Source organism: Rhinolophus hipposideros (genome assembly GCF_964194185.1).
Source record: "Rhinolophus hipposideros genome assembly, chromosome: 23".
NCBI lineage: Eukaryota > Metazoa > Chordata > Mammalia > Chiroptera > Rhinolophidae > Rhinolophus > Rhinolophus hipposideros.
The window spans coordinates 28,341,040-28,359,810 of NC_138069.1; the positions used below are offsets into that span (position 1 = coordinate 28,341,040).

The 18,771-nt window shown below is 42.4% G+C and overlaps 1 protein-coding gene across 3 annotated transcripts in view; it reads left to right on the plus strand.

Annotated features, from left to right (window-relative positions):
- ITK (IL2 inducible T cell kinase) overlaps positions 1 to 18,771 on the plus strand; it is a gene marked incomplete at its 5' end in the record, with an annotated part of 55,545 nt that overhangs the window by 9,863 nt on the left and 26,911 nt on the right. The window contains 5 exons of one of the 3 annotated variants that reach the window (XM_081035259.1): positions 7,470 to 7,578; positions 8,924 to 9,025; positions 10,828 to 10,956; positions 14,565 to 14,605; positions 18,569 to 18,720. In XM_081035259.1, coding sequence (XP_080891385.1) covers positions 7,470 to 7,578; positions 8,924 to 9,025; positions 10,828 to 10,956; positions 14,565 to 14,605; positions 18,569 to 18,720 — 533 coding nt within the window. The remainder of the gene's footprint in view (positions 1 to 7,469; positions 7,579 to 8,923; positions 9,026 to 10,827; positions 10,957 to 14,564; positions 14,606 to 18,568; positions 18,721 to 18,771) is intronic. The other 2 variants (XM_081035260.1, XM_081035261.1) reach the window with 2 other exon arrangements.

Consider the following 18,771-nt stretch of genomic DNA (forward strand, 5'->3'; position numbering starts at 1 on the left):
ACATCAACAGCGCCCAGGTGGAGAAGCCTTGGTTTATAGAAAACATTTCTAGAAGTGGAATTGCTGTGTCAAAGGATATTCGCATCTGTTATTTTGTTGACCATGACCAAATTGTTCTCCACAGAAATTGTACCAATAAACATCCCCCAGGGCCATGTGTGAGATGTTTGTTTTCTCAAAACCTCCCCAACACTATTATCATATGTCTTGAACCTTGCTAGTCTGATACTTTAAAAGAATGGTATCTCGGCATAGAGTTGGAGCATCTTTTCATATATTTAAGAGCAATTTTATATCCCTTTTGACCATTTTTCTATAATGTTGTTAGTATTTTCCTTAATAGTTTGTAGGGGCTCTTTATCTACTAGATAAACGCTTTATACTAGTTTTAACTTACCTCTTCATTGTCAAGAGATGTTTACCCACTGGCCAATCATCTGGAAATCTTACTCAAATCATTTATGTTAAGAGTTGTGTCTTAGGTCCACAAATAACACTTTCTGCTGCATACTTGGTCTTACCTGCTATTCCCTCAGTCATCCAATTAACAAATATTAATTAATCACCTCTGTTCAAGGAGTTATTTCCTGAAATGCAATGAAATTTTTATTAATTTACATACTTTGGCTACCGACTCTCTAGTGCTAGAAAAGTAGATACAAAAATATACTCCTCCAACTCATTAAAAATCTCATATCACTATTCTGGAAATAAGGAGGCTTTTGAAAGAGCGTTCACAGAGCAGAAACATTGAGAGGTAAAGTGCACCGGACACCGTGAGGAACGCCTTTGTACTGGTATATAGCACTTAGTGTCTGCATGAGTCCTTTTCTCTCTGCCCACCTTTGTAAGCACATTTAAACAAACATGCTTTCTAAAGCCTGGGATCGCTAATATCTTTATCTAATATGAATGAGGATGGAAATTATTCCTGAATTCTTGCTTCACATCTAAGATAAATATACCCACATAAAAACACAGAGTTGCTTTATTAGAATTTATAAAGATAGTGGCTATCACTAAAGAAGAGCATGAGAGGACTTATCATGAACTTGAACCTCCACGGGTTCAAAAGAGCAGGTGCCAGGTGCTGCCTGGCTGCTGCTTACAGCAAATGGGGTCAGGGGCAAAGAGCTGCATCGTTTTGCACACCCGGTATTTGATGTGTCTCCCTTACCCTTCTCCCCTGGCCAACTGCCAAATTTGTCTTACAGTGGCGTGTTTTCAAAAATTGCGGACTGTTTTAAAATTTTATTTTCATTTTTCTGCTTAGTAACTTTACATGCTCACTGTAAAAACTTCAGATACTACAGAAATATTAACTTCCATTGTGAAAGTCTGTCATAGTGCCACCCAGAAGGGAGAGCCAGGGTTCCCAGTGCTCCTTCTTGTATTATTTCTTTGAGTTTTGCATACATGAATCCGTATTTTATTATGTTTTCCCAAAAATGAGATGATGTTTCATCTATTGCTTTAAACCTGCTTTTCACATTGAGTGCATTTATTTTTGTCCCTCCACATAGATCAACGTTCTCTTTGTTAATGGCTACAGAGTAAACACAGGATAGAGGAATCATAACTAATTTAACTGTTTGCCTTTGATGGATATTTAAATTTCTTTACGTATATTTTAGTGCATTACATAATGCCACTATAAAAGCCTTTTATCTACATCTTTATATAATTTGAACAGATGTTTCCATAGGATAAATCCTATAAGGGAAATATAGTTATATATATCTAATTAACTGTTTTAAAATACAGGAAAAGAAATACATGTGCACGGTAAAATAGTGAAACAGTATAGGAGGATATGAGTGAAAAATAAAGCTCTCTTTCTATTTCCTACTCCCAAACCTCAGTAACACTTGCATGACTATCTGCTTGTAGTAGTTTCTTGTGAAAAAATACATTCATAACTTTCACAGAGGATCACAATTTGCCTTCTGGAATCTGTATGAGAGTACACTTCTTTTTCCTTTCTTTTTCCTTCTTATCTTTTTGTATTTTGTAAAATACTCACTTTTTTCTTTCGGGTAGTCAGGGTGCTACTACCGACAAGATGGCAGACTTGAAGAAAACCTAGCTTGTTTTCCCCATTGCACAACCAGCCTCATAGTAAACCACAGTGTGAAAAGCTGACGTAAGGAAAGCCAGATGACTCTGGTTTCCCATGACTAAAAGGTCTTGTGGAAAAGAGGAAAGAAAAGAAGGCAGATATGGGGTGGATCATAGTTCCCTGGCTTTAAGTTGGTCCAGGAGCCCCCAAATCAGCTATCTGAGTTCCAGATCTTGCCAGAATTTCAAAGTTTAGTGATGATAGACTCAGGTGAAAATGGGTTGGGGAGGAGAGGAAACAGCAACAGCTAATTACAAGTTGCACTTGTGTTTTAGAATATGCTACTTTTTCCACAGAGATAGTAACAAGCACAGCTTTACTGGGTATCAAGCAACTTGTTAGGTGACTTCCTGCGGTGCAGGGTATAATAACCCCACGACACAGCTGTCAGCATCCCCATTACTCCTGAAGAACTAAAAGAACTACGAAGAGCTAAGAGAACTAAGCTCGGAACTAGACAACTTGCTCAATATTACCTGTCATAGGAATTCAAACCATGGCTTTTCCTTGTTCCAAACCTCTTCTTTCCTCCCCCACAACTCAAGAGTTACCTTTGTTATAAAAGAAGGCTGAGTGAGTTAGGAGACTGGGAGGGAATTCTAGGGTTGCCTCCACCACGTTTTGCAGAAGGAAGGAAACTAGAATCCAGGAAGACCTCTTGAAACCGATGTTAGAACTGATATTCTGCATTCTTCCAGGGGCGGGGAAAACAACCCCCCAAGTCAATCACTCAAGTTTCATTTCACAGGATATCAGTCTTAATTTCAATTGTGTCATTGTGTGATTTCAGGTTGGTGCAATGGCTGTACTACACCCCAGAAGAGACAATGAGCAAAAAATTTGAAAAATGCTTTATTACAATCATCATCAGAAAGATTTCCTAGTCTTAGAGAAACTCTGATAAAGGCAGAATGTGGTTACATTTACAGTGTGATCTGGGAAAGTTAAATACTCACTCCCTCTGGTTCCCTTTGAAAAATACTCTCTCAGCTGATGCGTGAAATTCCATTATCAAAGTTTCCTCTTGGCTTAAGTCCTCTAATGCAAACTGTTCTAACCCAAACTCCTCTGAAACAAGTTGAGCATTAAGCTGTCAGTAAGTTAAGCCTTTGGTGAATGACCATTTGAGGAAGGTTTTGACAGGAGAGAGGGAGAAGAAGCAAAAAGCTAAAGCCCTCACATTTACAAAGTGAAAGCACATGTTAGGAAGACCAGGAAACCTTTCACGGTTTTGCTCTGATTTTACAAATAATTGGCAAAATAAACAAATGACTCCGGAAGGTCAAAATCACCAGTACTGACAGTTAAATATTAATGTTGTCTCCCAAACGGTGGTTCTTAGTTACATATTTGCCTGAAAGAAAATCTCCAAAGAAATTGTAGGCACATAGACAAGGGAACAAGATTTTGTTTTATGGGCAGCATTTGGAAAAGAAAAGGAAAGAAACGCTTGAGTGATTTGTTTATCATTTGAATGATTTTATTTTGCTAGTAGCCATACGCATATGTTATTCTTTTAAATCCTCTAAATTAACCCATGATTCAGAGACTAGTGGGGGGAAAAAGCGCTGCCTCAGGTTGCACAGCTGGTCAAGCAGATGTGGGTCGGCCTGACCTGAAAGCTCCATTTTTGTCCCATTCTGCCTCACCAGAGCAGAAAGATCAAATTCTGCTGTTTTTCAGAAGGGTGGGGATGTCCTCTTTCATGGGTATCAGACATACAACTTCTCACTGAGGTATCTGCTGGACTAGCCAAGCTGCCAAGGAGCCAATGTTATGGAGCCAATAGGGGCTATTCTGAGAAACCAGGGAAAATGCTCCCCCTTTGAAATGCAGCATAAGCATTGCCTGACCAAATGGTGCAAAAACAAATCTCTATTGGGTCACAGCTTGAAGAAATCGGTCATGCAATTGATTGTTCAATGTTGGGTCCGAGAATAAGTCTTCTGTGGAAAGTTGGGGCAAGTACAAAGCCATGAAACATAGTCACTAAGCGCTCAGGCTCTGGAGTCATAAGAGTTGAGCTTGTGTGTTGCTCTTCCACTTCAGAGACTCGGCCCGTTTGAACCTCAACTTCCTGTAAAATGGGGGTCATGGTTAAATAAGATGGCGCATTGCATGCGTGAAGTATAGAAAATGCTCAAAAACATTGTCTTTTACCTTTTTCCTGCCTCTCTCTTTGAAAGCCACAGCCCAAAATTCTATTTCATACAATATTTTAACATAAAGAGAAAGGAGATGTAAAAGCCACTTGCACAAGTTTGACTTTGTTCACATATGTGGGCATCAGCTTCCTGTTGGATTATGTTGGACCCATGCCAGATGTCCGGGGTGAAACTTTGGAATGGGAGGACAGCTTTGAACATGGCTAAGAGTCAAGGCCCAGAGAGATCCTGTGACTTTCACTTCAAGTGATGCAGACAGAATAACGAGGAAGTACGAGGGCATGTTTTATTTGGTGTCTCTCTTTCCCTGGTGGCTTTTGTGTGGTTTCCTTGGAAGCTTTTACCCTGGCATTTTTCAGAAATAGTGCAGTTATTTGGGATGATTACAGGCAATCACCATTTCCCAGAGAAGAAACTGTGTTTAGCTAGCTGACCAGCTGCTCCCCAGTGCCTGGCTCTGGGAAAGGACAGCTGGTTTGTTGTTTACCACGTATCACATCAGATCTTACAATATGGAGAAGAATGGCCTGAGGGCCTTTGGAGAGACTGACAAAGCAGGATGGATTGTGAAGGAGGAACCTGAGCACTCATGTGGGAAAGAGAGAGAGTTTTGACAGTAGAACATGAAATCCATCCAACAGAAGAGCAAACCTGATAGCAGGCTCACCTGACAGATAGTTAAGGTACAAATGTCTTTAAAAATCCATTTATTTGCACTCAAAGAAATCAAAGGAGATGATCTGAGTTTAGAGTAGTCTTCCTTGGAAATCTTGAAGCCACATTATCCAATAAGGTAGCTACCAACCATGTGTGGTTACTGAGCTCCTGAAATGTGGCAAGTCCAAAATGACGTGTGGACTTAAAATACATGATCTCAAAGACTTAGTGTTAAAAAGTAATATATTTCATTAATTTTTTATAGTGATTACATGTGGAAATGATAATATTTTAGATATACGTATTGGGTTAAACAAAATATATTCTTAAAATTAATTTTGTTTCTTTTTGCTTTTTCTGTGTGGCTATTAGAAAATTTTAAATACATAATTGGCTCACATTACGTTTCTATTGGACAGCACTGCATTAGAATTTCATTTAGAATTTATATCCCTACTCACAACTCCAGTTACTATTTAACTCCACTTTGTACCCTGATTATGATGATCTCGGGCTATTAATAACAAACACTTATCCAGAACTTTTCTACCCCAGGGCTTTTGCTCTTATTGTTCACTCAACCTAGGATGCTCGTTTATCCGGACCTTCTCATGGTGGGCTCCTTTTTCAGCTTTCTGACGTCTCCTCAAATGCCCTCTTTCCAGAAAGGCCTGCCCTGACCACAAGTTGATCACATCATCCAGTTTCTATTTTCTTTATAGCACTTGTTTATATTATCTGCCTTCCCAATAAGACTGTGAGCTCCATGAGAAAGTCTACTACTTTCATCTCTCTATTTCCTGCCCTCAGAAAAGTTCCCAGCTTATAGCTGGCCCACAATAAATTTTTCCTGGATGGCTACATGCATTAGCCTTAAATTTGATTGAGACTGTTTAAATTGCATTCCACTTGGCACCCTTTATTCATACCATCTTAACATGAGCACTTGTGGTGGACCCGCCACTGTTCTAGGTTTTAGGGATAGATATAGTGACAGATGTCCTGCTCTCCACTCTCTGGGAGCATAGGACGTAGTGGGTTCCAAGGACAAAAATGTCTGCAAATGGAGTCGCCATATTACTGCCATGAGCTTTTGTTGCATTTCATTGCATGTACTGCTAAGGAAATAGCCCAACAGAGGTTGAAAAACAAGATAACCTCAAAGCTCAGACTTTCTGTTTACCCGTAGCTTCAGATGGTTGTTGGAAAGGCTGGTCCCTGGTACTCTTCTGTTTTTGAAAAACAGATTAACCATTCCAAAGACTATGATTATGGGCAGAATCAGGGCACGCATTTCTAGCTTTGGAAGACTATAACTGAGAAGATAGTTTGAGTCCAAAGGGCACATGTTTTCAGAGGTTTTTAAGGCAAGACTGACCTGTTTATTCATTGCTAGATTACAAAGTGGCTGTAGACCATTATGTGGAGTAGACGCTTTTTTTTTGTTTGGATATATCCCACAAATGTCTGTGGGAAAGACAAATGCATTCCAAATGGTTAACCGTGACTACCTCAGGGTTATAGAGAAAGGCAGGATAATAAGACACTATAAATATTTTCTTCACGTACCTCCATATTGGTTTATTTTTGTTACAATGACCATGGATAGATTTCTGTACTTTCAAAATTGAATAAAGTAGATTTTAGAGTGAAAATTTTAAAAGAAACACCAGAAAGCTTCCCTATATTTGATAGGAGGTACTTCTCACATCTTGACTTTTTTCATCTCAGTTCTATGCCTCAGCTACTAAAATAAAGGCTAGCAACCCCGTTGGGTATCAAAAAATAAGAAATAAAGATTGATCTCACTTCTGGAGAATTTGGTGATGTCATGGCTCCCTGAATATCAGCTTAGAGCACTCATATAAAACAACTCTCTTGCCATAGCTCTTCCTTAACCTCTTTAATTGATAGAGTACCCCTTACTGAAGGCACTGATTATAATTTGTTGACATATTCCCATTTTATTTTCTAATCAACCTGTAAATGGTAGGCATTACTGTCCTCCCTTATCAGATATGGAAATTGAAGTTCTGGGAGGTTAGGTGAATTGCCCAAGGTCACAGAGCTAGTTAGAGACAGAGCACAACTTTGAACTTAGCCCTTTCCAAAATTTTGTCCAATTCACCACCATTTGCACCATTTGCATAAAATTTAATGAAGTAGTTTGCAACTGGTTCCACAGCTGAATTAAACTATTCTCAAGGGAAACCTAATTCTAGGCACCTGTGAAAGGCTTGTGATCTCCAAAAGCTTTTCCCTAACTTCCTTTCCATGGAGCCTGATAGACCACTGGTAAAATCAGTCCCATTGGGTAAAGATGATTCAAAGAGACTGTTCTCCTAGGAGTCCGATCAGGGTGTCCTTCTCAGGCACTGAGGGCCAATAAGTAGCCCTCAGTTTAGGGGGCAAGGGGTGGAATGGAGGTGGGGTGAGAAGGTGGTTTACAAAACTAATGGATTTTATCTATTAATGGATTTCTGGAAGCAACCTTGACAAACATATTGTCTTCTTTTTCTCCCCCACAGAAAAAGCGTACTTTGAAGGGCTCCATTGAACTCTCCCGAATCAAATGTGTCGAGATTGTAAAAAGTGACATTAGCATCCCTTGCAACTATAAATACCCATTTCAGGTAAGTCCATCATGCCTGAGGGGACTAGTTCCTCATTCCTTTTATAATGGTTGAAATTCTCAGTCATTGTAAGAGAGGGCTCTGGTCTAGGGTTAGAACTTAGACCAAGACCAGAAGAAAGCTGCTGTGTTCTTCCAATCAATTTCACATTCGTTCGTTCATTCATTTATTCTACAAATATTAAGCACAAAATCTTGAAAAAGTTGTCATTCCTTATTCCCCTTCCCCTTATGTCTTCCCTACCTCAAGGAAAGTCCTAAGTACTCTGCCCCTGAGGGGAGGAAAAAAACTATCAGGGGCCCCAAGCCTAATGTTCTTTAAGTGCAGTTTACTCATGATTTGGGGCAATGGATTGCAACCCTTGGTTAGAAATTGCTTGAAGGTTCTGGGGTCAAAAGAATCAGATTTTACAATCTGAGAACTATTTGGAGTTGTGCTGCCCAATACAGAGGCCACTGTGGATGTTTAAATTTAAATGTCAATTAATTTAAGTTAAATAATATTAAAATTTCAGCTCCTGAGTCACACTAAGCCACATTGAATGAATGAACATTTCATGCGTTCAGTAGCCACACATGGCTAGTAGCTTCTGTACTGGACAGGACAGATGATAGAACATTTCCCTCCCTGCAGAAAGTTCTATTGGACAGAGCTGGTGGAGGGTATTTTTAGTTTTTGACATTGTCTAAATCTTATCACCACTCTTGGCATGTGTGGCTCTGAAGGAGTGGCTATTTCCTTGTACATCACAGGGTGCCATTCTAGTTCGCCAATCTGAGGGGTAAATATTCCATTTTCAGTGTGGCATGGGAAAGGTCTTTCTTCTTACTGGAAAGGTGACCTCCATAAGTTGGAATTTTCAGTGCAAAAAGTTTAAAAAAAAAGGAATTACATGTGTTTTCCTGTCATTAAAATTGTAATTACAAATGAATACATGAAAAAAAAAAAACTGGTGAAATTCAAAGATATTCATCAAGTTACTAGTACTGGACCTGTATCAGTTTCCTGGTGTTGAACATGTGCTGTGGTTACGTACATCAACATAGTCGGGGGAAAGCGCACAAGAACTCTGTATTATTTCTGGAACTTCTTAGGTGTCTTACATTATTTCAAAATAAGAAGTTTCAAAAATCCCAGTTATATCCTTGCCATCTAATATCTTACTCAATAATATGCCAGAAAGATTTTCTTTAGCTGCTGAAAAATTAATATGAGAAATAAACATGTGTCAAGAGAACTCTTTCTCCAGTTATTTGAATGTAACGATGGCTTAGAGACCCCACTCTCAGCCCAGTAAGCCAGAGGGGCCTGTTGTCCATCATCCACCTCTGGGTGTATTGCTCACCTAGAACTCTGTGTGTATCTCCAGGTTGTACATGACAACTACCTCCTGTATGTGTTTGCTCCAGACCGCGAGAGCCGGCAGCGCTGGGTGCTGGCCTTGAAAGAAGGTAATAAATCTCCTGTGCGATGGAGTTCCTGAGACCCTTTGATCCTCTAGTTGGATTGGGTTCCACGGTACAACAAAGGGTAGCTGAGGGTCAAACATTTCCCCCTTTTGGTGTTGGTGGAAGGTCCCAACTTTTCACTCTGGACACAAGAGGCAACAACAAATACAGGGCAAGGTCAGCCAAATCCAGCCCACTTCCTGGTTTTGGAAAGCTCCAAGCTAAGGATGGTCTTTATATTTTTAAATGGTTCCATTTTAAAAGGTTATATAAATATCTACATAGTGTGCTAATTTTGCCTGCTGGTGGACAATACCTGAAATATTTACTAGTTTCAGAAGAACTTGGCTAACTGCTGATGTGGGGTGAAAAACAAAAGCGTGGGCCCTTGGGTGAGATGACCTGGTTTTGACTCCTAGCTCTGCTGCTTTCTAGCCATGTATGCTTGGGCAACTTCCCCAGTTGCTCTGTGCTTCAGTTTCTGCATCTGTTTTTAGAAAGGGAAAAAAAAGAGGGAATAATCATAATAGTAACTGCCGCCAGAACTGCTGTGAGTAAAGCCCTGGGAAACTAGCCTGGCCCATAGTTAGCACCCAATAAATGTTAGCCAGCGTTCAACGCTTTCAGATCAGCACTAAAGGTATTTCTTAAGGCTTGCCTTCCTGACAGCAAAATTCGAACCAGCCCAGTGTTGAGGTACATGGGATGTGGAGCCAGGAGGCTAAGGAGAAAATCCCAGTTCTGCCAATTATCATGTGTGTCCTTGGGCAAGTTCCTTGACTTTTCCGTGTCTCTACTTCCTCAGCTATAAATTCTGACTAACAACAGTCATAGGGTTATTGTGAGAATTAAATGAGTTATGACATGGCAGACACTTAGGACAATACTCCCATATACACACAAAAAGCACTCAATCGATATTATTATTGTTGTTATTTATCCTGAAGCCCTGGATTTGCAGGAGAACTGGGTTCAAATATTAATCTGTCTCTAAGTAGCTATGAGGACGTAAGGGTAAGCAAGGCATTTGGACCTCAGGAGCCACGATGCCTCTATCTGAAAAATGAGAATAAAAATGCAAGTCTTATCTTCTTTCAAGGTGATTTTGAGTCTCAAATAGAATATAAACAGGCAAGTGACGGGTAAACTGGAAAGTCCTCTCAAATATAACAGTCATAGGACACAGAACAAACACTAAAGTATAAAAGAATCAAAAGGGCCCCAACTATGTCCATTAGCTATTCTCCCTCTGTGAAGGGGTTTTACTCATAGGACATTAAAGATAGAAGGAGCTTTAAAGATAATCTGTCTAGTTCTCCGGGTTTTATACTTCTTTTTTCAGCAGGAGAGTCTTTTTTTTTTTTTTCCCTACCATAATCTTACTTTAAAGCCACAGATCTAGAAGGGATCAAAGCAAAGTTGCTGTGGTTGGAGATGGGGAATCCCACCCACTCAGGCTCCCCATTACCTCTAAGGCACTTTTGTGGGGCCCACTGATCCCGTCTAACAGCCTCATTACACAGTGGGGAAACTGAGGTGCAGATGAGAGTTTTGCCCAACCTAAGGACACACAACTAACCTGAGTCAGAGCCAGACAAGAACCCAGGTCTGCTGATGCCTAAATCCAACACACACTTCTCTACAAATGTATATATATGCCCAGGAAAAGGCCATTCTTCTTACTCTTCTGAGTACTAGTCACTCAGGCTCACACAGCTAGGGCCAGTCTCCAGGAGTTATAAAGTGGGTGGCCCTAGATAGGCTGATCTGGAAATAACTCTTCTTCTGGTACCAACCCCTTTCAGAAACAAGGAATAATAACAGTTTGGTGCCCAAGTATCATCCTAATTTCTGGATGGACGGGAGGTGGAGATGCTGTGCTCAGATGGAGAAGCTTGCAGTGGGCTGTGCCCAGTACGATCCAACCAAGAATGGTAAGACACTGAGAATTCCCTTTCTTCTTTGTAAAATGAACGCCCTTTCCACTATGTAGTAGAAAGTATAAGCTCTCAGCTTCCCATCATCAGGGGTGTCAGACACTGAATGAAAAATTCTACATTTTCAGAATTTTCAGAGGGAAACCATCCACCTCTACTACCTGCGCATTGATTTTTTTTTTTTTTTTTTTTTTTTTTTTGTCTCAAAGCTTATGGTCGTTATACCTCTTTGCCCTTGGACCAGCAGCATCCAACATCACCTGGGGCTAGTTAGAAATGCAGATTCTCTGGCCCCATCCTAGGTCTACTGGATCAGAAATTGTATTTTAAAAAGATCCCCCAAAGATCTGTGTGCACAGTAACGTTTGAGAAACACTGCTGCAACCTTGAAGTTAGGAGATTTGAATGGCATGATTTACTTAAATCTTAAGTTGTAGAGACAGCCTTAAGAGGTCTATACTATTTGTTTTTTTGCAGTGTCGTTACAGCACACGTGTGTTTAATTACACAAGTTCAACTCTCTACATTGGTGGAGCGGAAGAAAGTAAAAGTCAAACAACTATTTATTTTACAATGTGGCTTCTCTCTATCTCCCCTTCAAACCTGCCCTTGACCTCTCAGAGAAAAGGAGGCTATCGCCTACACGCAAAGGGAAAACAAAAGACGTTGCTTCTTGACATTTGAGGGCAAAGGCCCAGGTCCTGGGGATTGGAGCACAACTCGATTTTACCTTATGTGTGATGATTTGGGACCTGAACCCCCAATGACTGCAGCTCCACTCTGGTGTACTTTTACATGCGTTACGCACCCATTCATTGCAACCATCTGGGGTAGATGCTATGATGTTAACGAAAGAGAAAGCTTGAGCAATTCAGTACGCTCAAAGTCACACAGAAAGGACATGCTCTGCAAAACCACTGTTGAATATGAACTATGGATCATATGGATTGTTTTGCTTTCATTCCCCTCTCCTCTCAACTTCTTTTACCCTAGTTATGTTTTCTCATATGTCAGTTTCTTTTTTGCACTAAAACCTAATAGCTCAGATTGACAACCCAAAGCGGATGTGCTAAATGTAACACACGGCTGGGTTTTCCATGGCTTCCTGAGTCATAGCCCCTTTCCACTTTTAAAAACCATCACCTCTCACCCTCTACCTTGGAAGAGAAAGTTCAAGGTTATCAGTCCCTGGGCCCAGAAGAAGAACATTTATTTGTTTTAGGAGTCAATGATCCTCTGTTTAGCCTGTTGACCATACTCTCAAAGGTACTTAATGAAAAGGAATTGAAGGTTTTATACAGGTGGAACCCACCACCATAATGGGATGGCATCGCCTGGCCTCCGTGAGTGAAAACCCTTTCCAAGCCAGAAATCTGGTCTCCAAATTCCTGCCAGCACCTTGCTGTGGGCCCTTGGATGTGTCACTTGGCCATAAAGGGCCCTAACGTCCTCATCTCTAAAATGGTAGGGGAAGTCTTAGGGACCCTAGCATGAAATATTTGCTAAGCCCCCTTCCAGTTTTGAAATTCTTTGAATCTGTTTCCATTTGGCTGTGTTCGCCATGCATGTCGTAGTTGTTCCCCTTCCGGGTGCTTAGTATTTCCCTCCACTGGGTGGTAGACACATGACTGAGGCATGAGGAGCATCTAAATGACTCCCAAGGACAACAACACTTGGGGAGGGTTGGTCTTGCTGAGCTTCTCCCCACATGAAGCCAGCGGTCTAACAACTGGATAGTCACTCTGCTAATGGTTCTGCTTTTGAGTTGCCACCTACGGGCACCACCCCCTGAGCATGTTCTCATTCTACTCTTTCGACTTGGTTTAAATAACCTCATGTACCAGAGCTTTGACAGAATTGAAGGCAGAGTTTCTGAGAAGCACACTCCACTGTACACACAGCAAATGATCATTTGTTCTGGGTGAAGGCTCGTAGGATTCCTGGGTTGGGCACACATATAATGCAGGGTCTAAGAGCCCAGGGCAAAAAAACCCAGTAACACTTACAGTGAGTCCTAGTCCCATCACTTCTTTACTGTGTGGCTTCATGTGTGTTACTTAACCTCTCTGAATCCCTGAGCCAGTTTCCTCATCTGCAAAATGGGGACAAACGATAATAAGTAGCTACTTTGTGGGGTTACTGGGAGACTCAGTGAGGTTGTGGAAAGCTCTTAGCACAGCTACTAGCACTTACCGAGCTCTCAATCAATGGCAATTGTGTCTACCAGTCTTTCTTATTTGTGGGCAGAAGAATGTGGAGCCGAGACATAGCCATACGTGTGTGCAGGCCTGAGAAGCAGGAGAGATAATTGAGTGAAAATGGACCCTGCTATACCCAACCCACAGAAACACTCATTTATGCCACCAGAACTGGCTCTGATCTCACCACATACCAACTTCTCACAGAGGGAGAGGAAGGAAGGGAAGAGCAAGGCCAGAGGAAGAAGAAAGAGAGAGCAGTTACAGAACGTTCAGGGCCAGAAGGGGCCAAAAGCTGGTGTGTGGTGGACCCGGTTAGAATGCCAGTCTCCTGGGTCCAACTGAGTGCTGAACAGGAACCATGCTTCCAACTATGCTGACTTTGCTTTTTCTCTGTTAATTGTATACCCAGTACCCCACCCTGCCCTTGCTCCAGGCGTTAACACAGGGGCTGGGCTCCAGTGTTGAGGTGTGAACCTCCTCTTACCACTTCCCTGACGTGAGGTGTCCAACTTTAAGTCAACCTCGTGCGGCGATAAGGAGCTCAGCACCTACTTATGCAGCCCAGTCCCTTCTTATCTCTGATTATAAAAGAAGTCTTCGAACTGAATGGGGCCCCTGTGCACCGCGTCCTATATCACACCTGCTCCCAGACACACAACTTTGGGTCACTGAATCCAGGCCTGAGCTTTTCAGGGCCTCAAAGGAGAAATACTGGCAGACAGAGATGAAGAGATGAAGGGAAAGAGAGAGGGAAAAGGAGAGACGGAGAGAAAAAAAGAGCGAAGAAAGGAAGGAAGAAGGAACAGAGAGGAGAGATCAAAAGAGGAAGACATGGAGACACAAAGAGATAAATGAGGGGGTGCTGTTTGAGGGAGAACTCATATTCAGAAGCCTAACGTAACTAAAAGTGGCTTCCAGCCTCTCAAAAAGCAGCACGATGACCTCCCCCTCACTTACTCCCTCCGCACGCCCACAAAAGCATCAGGAAGCCAGTGAGTCACCGTTCCCCTGAGTCACCCATTCCCACTCCTGGGCTTAGCAGGTGCCTTTATGGAAGTCTCCAGGCCTACAGGGAATGATACAAGCCTAAGCCTCTGTGTCAGTAATCTTTGGGTTAGGCTTTGCTCGGAATACAGAGAAAGACGCCCAGAATTTTGGCTTCTGAAAGTTCCTGGCATCTCCTAAAAAACAAAATCAGGAACGAGCAGGCTGAAAGAGATACAACAGAGAGATTCTGACAAGGCCGAATTTGGTTTCCCTTTGTCTCACCATCTCCTTCTGGCCCCTTTTCTTCTGCTGTTCTCCTCAGGGCCCCTTTTCTCTGAAAAGCCCCCTCACTGCTCACCTCCGGTTGAGGATGTTCAGTTTCAGGCGCATGTTCTTTTTCTGTTTTTCTCGTTTTAGCATCAAAGAAGCCTCTTCCTCCTACTCCTGAAGACAACAGGGTGAGTGAGAACTCACGCTCTGGGCACAGGTGGGCCCACAGCGCTGAGCGCTGCTTCACTGGCATGTTCCCACTTGGCATTTTTCCCATCTTCCTGGATTTCTCAAATCCTGGGCAAATGCAACAGATTGTCATGATTCAGCTGAATTCAACATATTGAGTTATGGGGGCCTGAACTGGCTCATGAGTCTATCCATGTAAAAGGACCACTCGCCTGTTAAATCGTCACCTCACTTTATTCACTCAGCACCTATTGGTAATAAACTATGTATCCAACCACCTGACCACTTTGGAGTGTCAGAACAGCTCAACTCTATGTAAAAGGGCATATTTACACCTTGACATACAGGTACTTTGGAAGCATACAGTTGATAATACTTTATATTTTTCAGAGCATTTCCACACTTTTACTGTCTAGTTCAAAACTATCAGTTCTAAGTACTTACGGGAGTTTTAGTTTTATTCTCATTGTAAAGCTTGGGAAATCAAGGCCCAAGAGAAGTTTTAGGGCTCTCCCAAGGCCATTCAGCCACTTGGAGCACTCTAGTAGTCCCTAGTAGTCTGCAGAGTTTCTGGGGGCGTGGTCGCTAATGTGAGTGGTGGTTCCCCAAGTGGCCCATGGGCCAGCAGTGTCCGCATCACCTGGGAGCTTGTTAGAAATGAAATGTAGTGCAAATTCTCAGGCCCCACCCCAGGCATACTGTATTCAAAACTCTGGGGAAGGAGCCTGGCAATCTGCATTTTCATAAACCTCCAGGTGATTCTGAGGCACACTGACGTCTGAGAAACACTGGCCCAACATACTGACTAAAAAGATTCAGGCCATATTGAGCCAACCCTGGGGAAGCTATTTGGTCAAAACAACAACAACAACAAAACAAAAATTAGAGAAAGTTCAGCCCTCCCCTATAGTCATAGTAACACCAATGTCCACCTTTTTGTAAACTGCCCTTTATTCTAGCATTTACTGATTCTGCTTCCTTGTGCTTCTTCCGGGAGAATGAGCTCTGCTCTTTTCCTTCCAGCCAATATGGTGACATTTCAAAACACTGGCAGCACCCCATTAAGAAAAGTTCTAAGTCACTCAAAACCTTGGGCTGGTTTTTAGATCTGTCATCAGCGTAATCTCTCACAATAGGAAGGACGCCTACTTACATTGTAGCAGAAAACGAATGTTTTCCCCTTTTCTTTCATTGATCATCTAAGGCAGGAGTGTCCAAATTGCTGCTTGTGGGCCAGCTGCAGCCCACAATCCATCGTTAATTGGCCCTCAGCAAATTCCAAAAATATATTTAGTTTACTTAAATAAACCAGGCGAGGCAATACGTATATACTTCACCTCGAGTGAGTGGCCCGGCTGTTTGTGTATTTTACCGCAGATGGCCCTTGGTGAAAACCGTTGAAAAAAGTTTGGACACCCCTGATCTAAGGAATAGTCATCATCTCTCCTGAGGACGTAATTCGGAACCTCACAACCCTGGCATGCAGGTGGCTCCCCACAGAACCATCCAAACCTGCACCTCTACACCTTAAGCCAGTTTGCTCTTGTCTTATTTTCACCACCAATGAAGGTAAAGGCCAGAAAACACTGCCTGCCCATCTCTCCTTGGACTCCGCCATTTGGTTTCTCAGACTCCTTGCAGGAGCAGCATTCATGCTGTTTTAGCACTCTGACCACAGGACCTTTCAATCATTACTCTGGTTCCGACCCTAAGTCTAAATCTCATCATTCCTCACCTTGAGCCACTTGAATTCATTTCTCCCTTCTGCTTCCTGCTCTGTCCCCTAGTGGGTGACGGCATCTTGGATTGGCGTGTAGAGAAGCTGTATTTTAATCCAGCCCGAGCTAGGAGGACTGATGCTCTGTGTGAGAGAGACTGTGGAACAGAATCAGGCCTCCAGGGGGTTGAGGGCGGCTATTTGTGATCAAGATGAAGAATATCTATGATCAGAGTAATTGACAATCCCAGGCCTCTTAGCCTGTGGGTGCAAATGAGGTCATGTTTCACACCAAAGCCCAAATGTCAGCTCCTCTTGGCCCCCTCTTGGCATACACAGGAACTCAGCCCTTCCTTTGCGGCCCCTCCCCCTCAACCCAGGAGGACTTTCCGAGGGGCCATTCAGAAACATGTCTGTCTGTGTCCTTTCTCCCTGGCTTCCTGCTACATGAGTTCTCTGGGAGGGTCCACCTCAGCCTGGTGTTCTCTTCAGCTGGGGCCAGGTGAGCTCTTAGGACCTAAGACCACTCTGACGCTTGCAGCCACTCACCCACTCTGTGCCTCAACTTATCTCCTGGGCCCCCAAGCAGCCCTTCAGGAGCCCAGAGTCTCACTTACTCCAAATGCCATCCCTTCATTTCCTCACACTAATCTAGTGGTGCCCAACCCTATCGGAAAAATGGTTCCCAATCCTATCCTGAAAAGAAACTCATATATAATACAATTTACACAAATGCATACATTTAAAAGAATCAATATATGTTCTAACTGAAAAGGAAAGAAAAATAATTTATACAGAATAATACGTGTTTCTCCATGTAAATATTGGGACATGACGGCCTGAAAGACACGATGAAATGGTCCAAGTTCGCACCTGTGGCTTAAAGCCCATTGAATTTGGCAGTTCAAGTGCAATTGACACAGCAGTGTTTGTTGTACCAGTGACTCAAAACCGGTGTTACCATCTGGGATATGAGTTTCCAAAATGGAGAACAACCCTTGGGAAAGTTCTGAATTAAACCAAGTGTAATCTTCCCTCAATGTATAGTATGGTTGCATTCCTAGGAAACTGAATACTTGTATAGGGTAGAGATATTACTATGTGTTATTACTATAAACAGGTTTCTCACCACATCAATGTCTAACGGGACATTTAGAAGTTGTACAGGATGTGGGATACTGCAGAGACTTTTGCATTCTTGGCCATGTTCCATTAAATGCAAGTAGCATACCTCAACCTTCATGCCATTCAAAACACTCCCCATAGGTGTCTAAAATGCCCCTTGAGAACCTTGCTCTGGGGATAGCGAGGCTTCAAATTCCAATCTGGACTCGGCTGGATTGACTTACTACATCAGTATGATAAGTCTTTTATTTTTATTTCATTTTAGCTTTAGTATTTTTATGCTATTAAAATGCTTAATGTGCTCAGAGACCTGTTGACAACAAATCTCATTCCAGCCAGCAATCTCAATCCCTTTCCATATTTACTCTCTCACAAAATCTGCCAGACCGCAGCAGGTGTCCCCGTCCTGACTCATTGTGATTGCCTTACAGTCACTTCTTCACATCCTCAGTATCTCATCCTAAGGAAGGTACTGAGAAGTAGAGACATAGGGAAAAGAGCCCAGAAGAGGAAAAAGGGAGCCCCGTGTGCTATAGCAGAAAGAGCATTAAGACTAATTCAAGTGCTAAACTTGGCCACATCCACTTCCCCATCTGACACTCAGGGTCCCATTCTAAACAGAAGAGTGGATTAAATGAGCTCTCAGAGACATTCCAGTTCCAATAGCCTATGATTCTGTGGATCTGGACAAACCCACAAATCAAATCAGAAAAGCATGGACTAAATGATTTAGTAGTGACGATATGACCTTTGCTAAGAATGTGATGCTTCTGGCAAAGAGGCTGCAACATGTGATTTGGTGCAGCTAGAGGAACCAGCAGACTTTTGAGAAAAGCATGTGGCTGGCTTGGAATTCACTATGGTCAGAATTTACCTCATAGAATGGGAGGGGTGATGAATTCTAGGTAGTGAGTGTCTTTGTGTGATACTCAGCACAATAATCCTAACTCCTACAGAAAGCCGACTAGAGGAAGACTAATGGTCTCAGAAAATACCCCAGTGGATTGTAGGAACTGGTGTTGAACCTGGCATTGATCCAGGAGAAAGTTCCAGCTCAGGGACTTGCTGACGTTAGCTTCTTTCTACCTCTTGGCTTGATTTTCTTGTCTTCCTCCTCCAGCGACCACTTCAGGAAAATGAAGAAACTCTGGTCATCGCCTTGTATGACTACCAAACAAATGACCCTCAGGAACTCACGCTACAGCGCAATGATGAGTACTACCTACTAGACAGTTCTGAGATTCACTGGTGGAGAGTCCAAGACAGGAATGGGTAAGGCATGTTTGTGGTTGTTGTGCAGCATTTGAGGTGCGGTGGGAACAA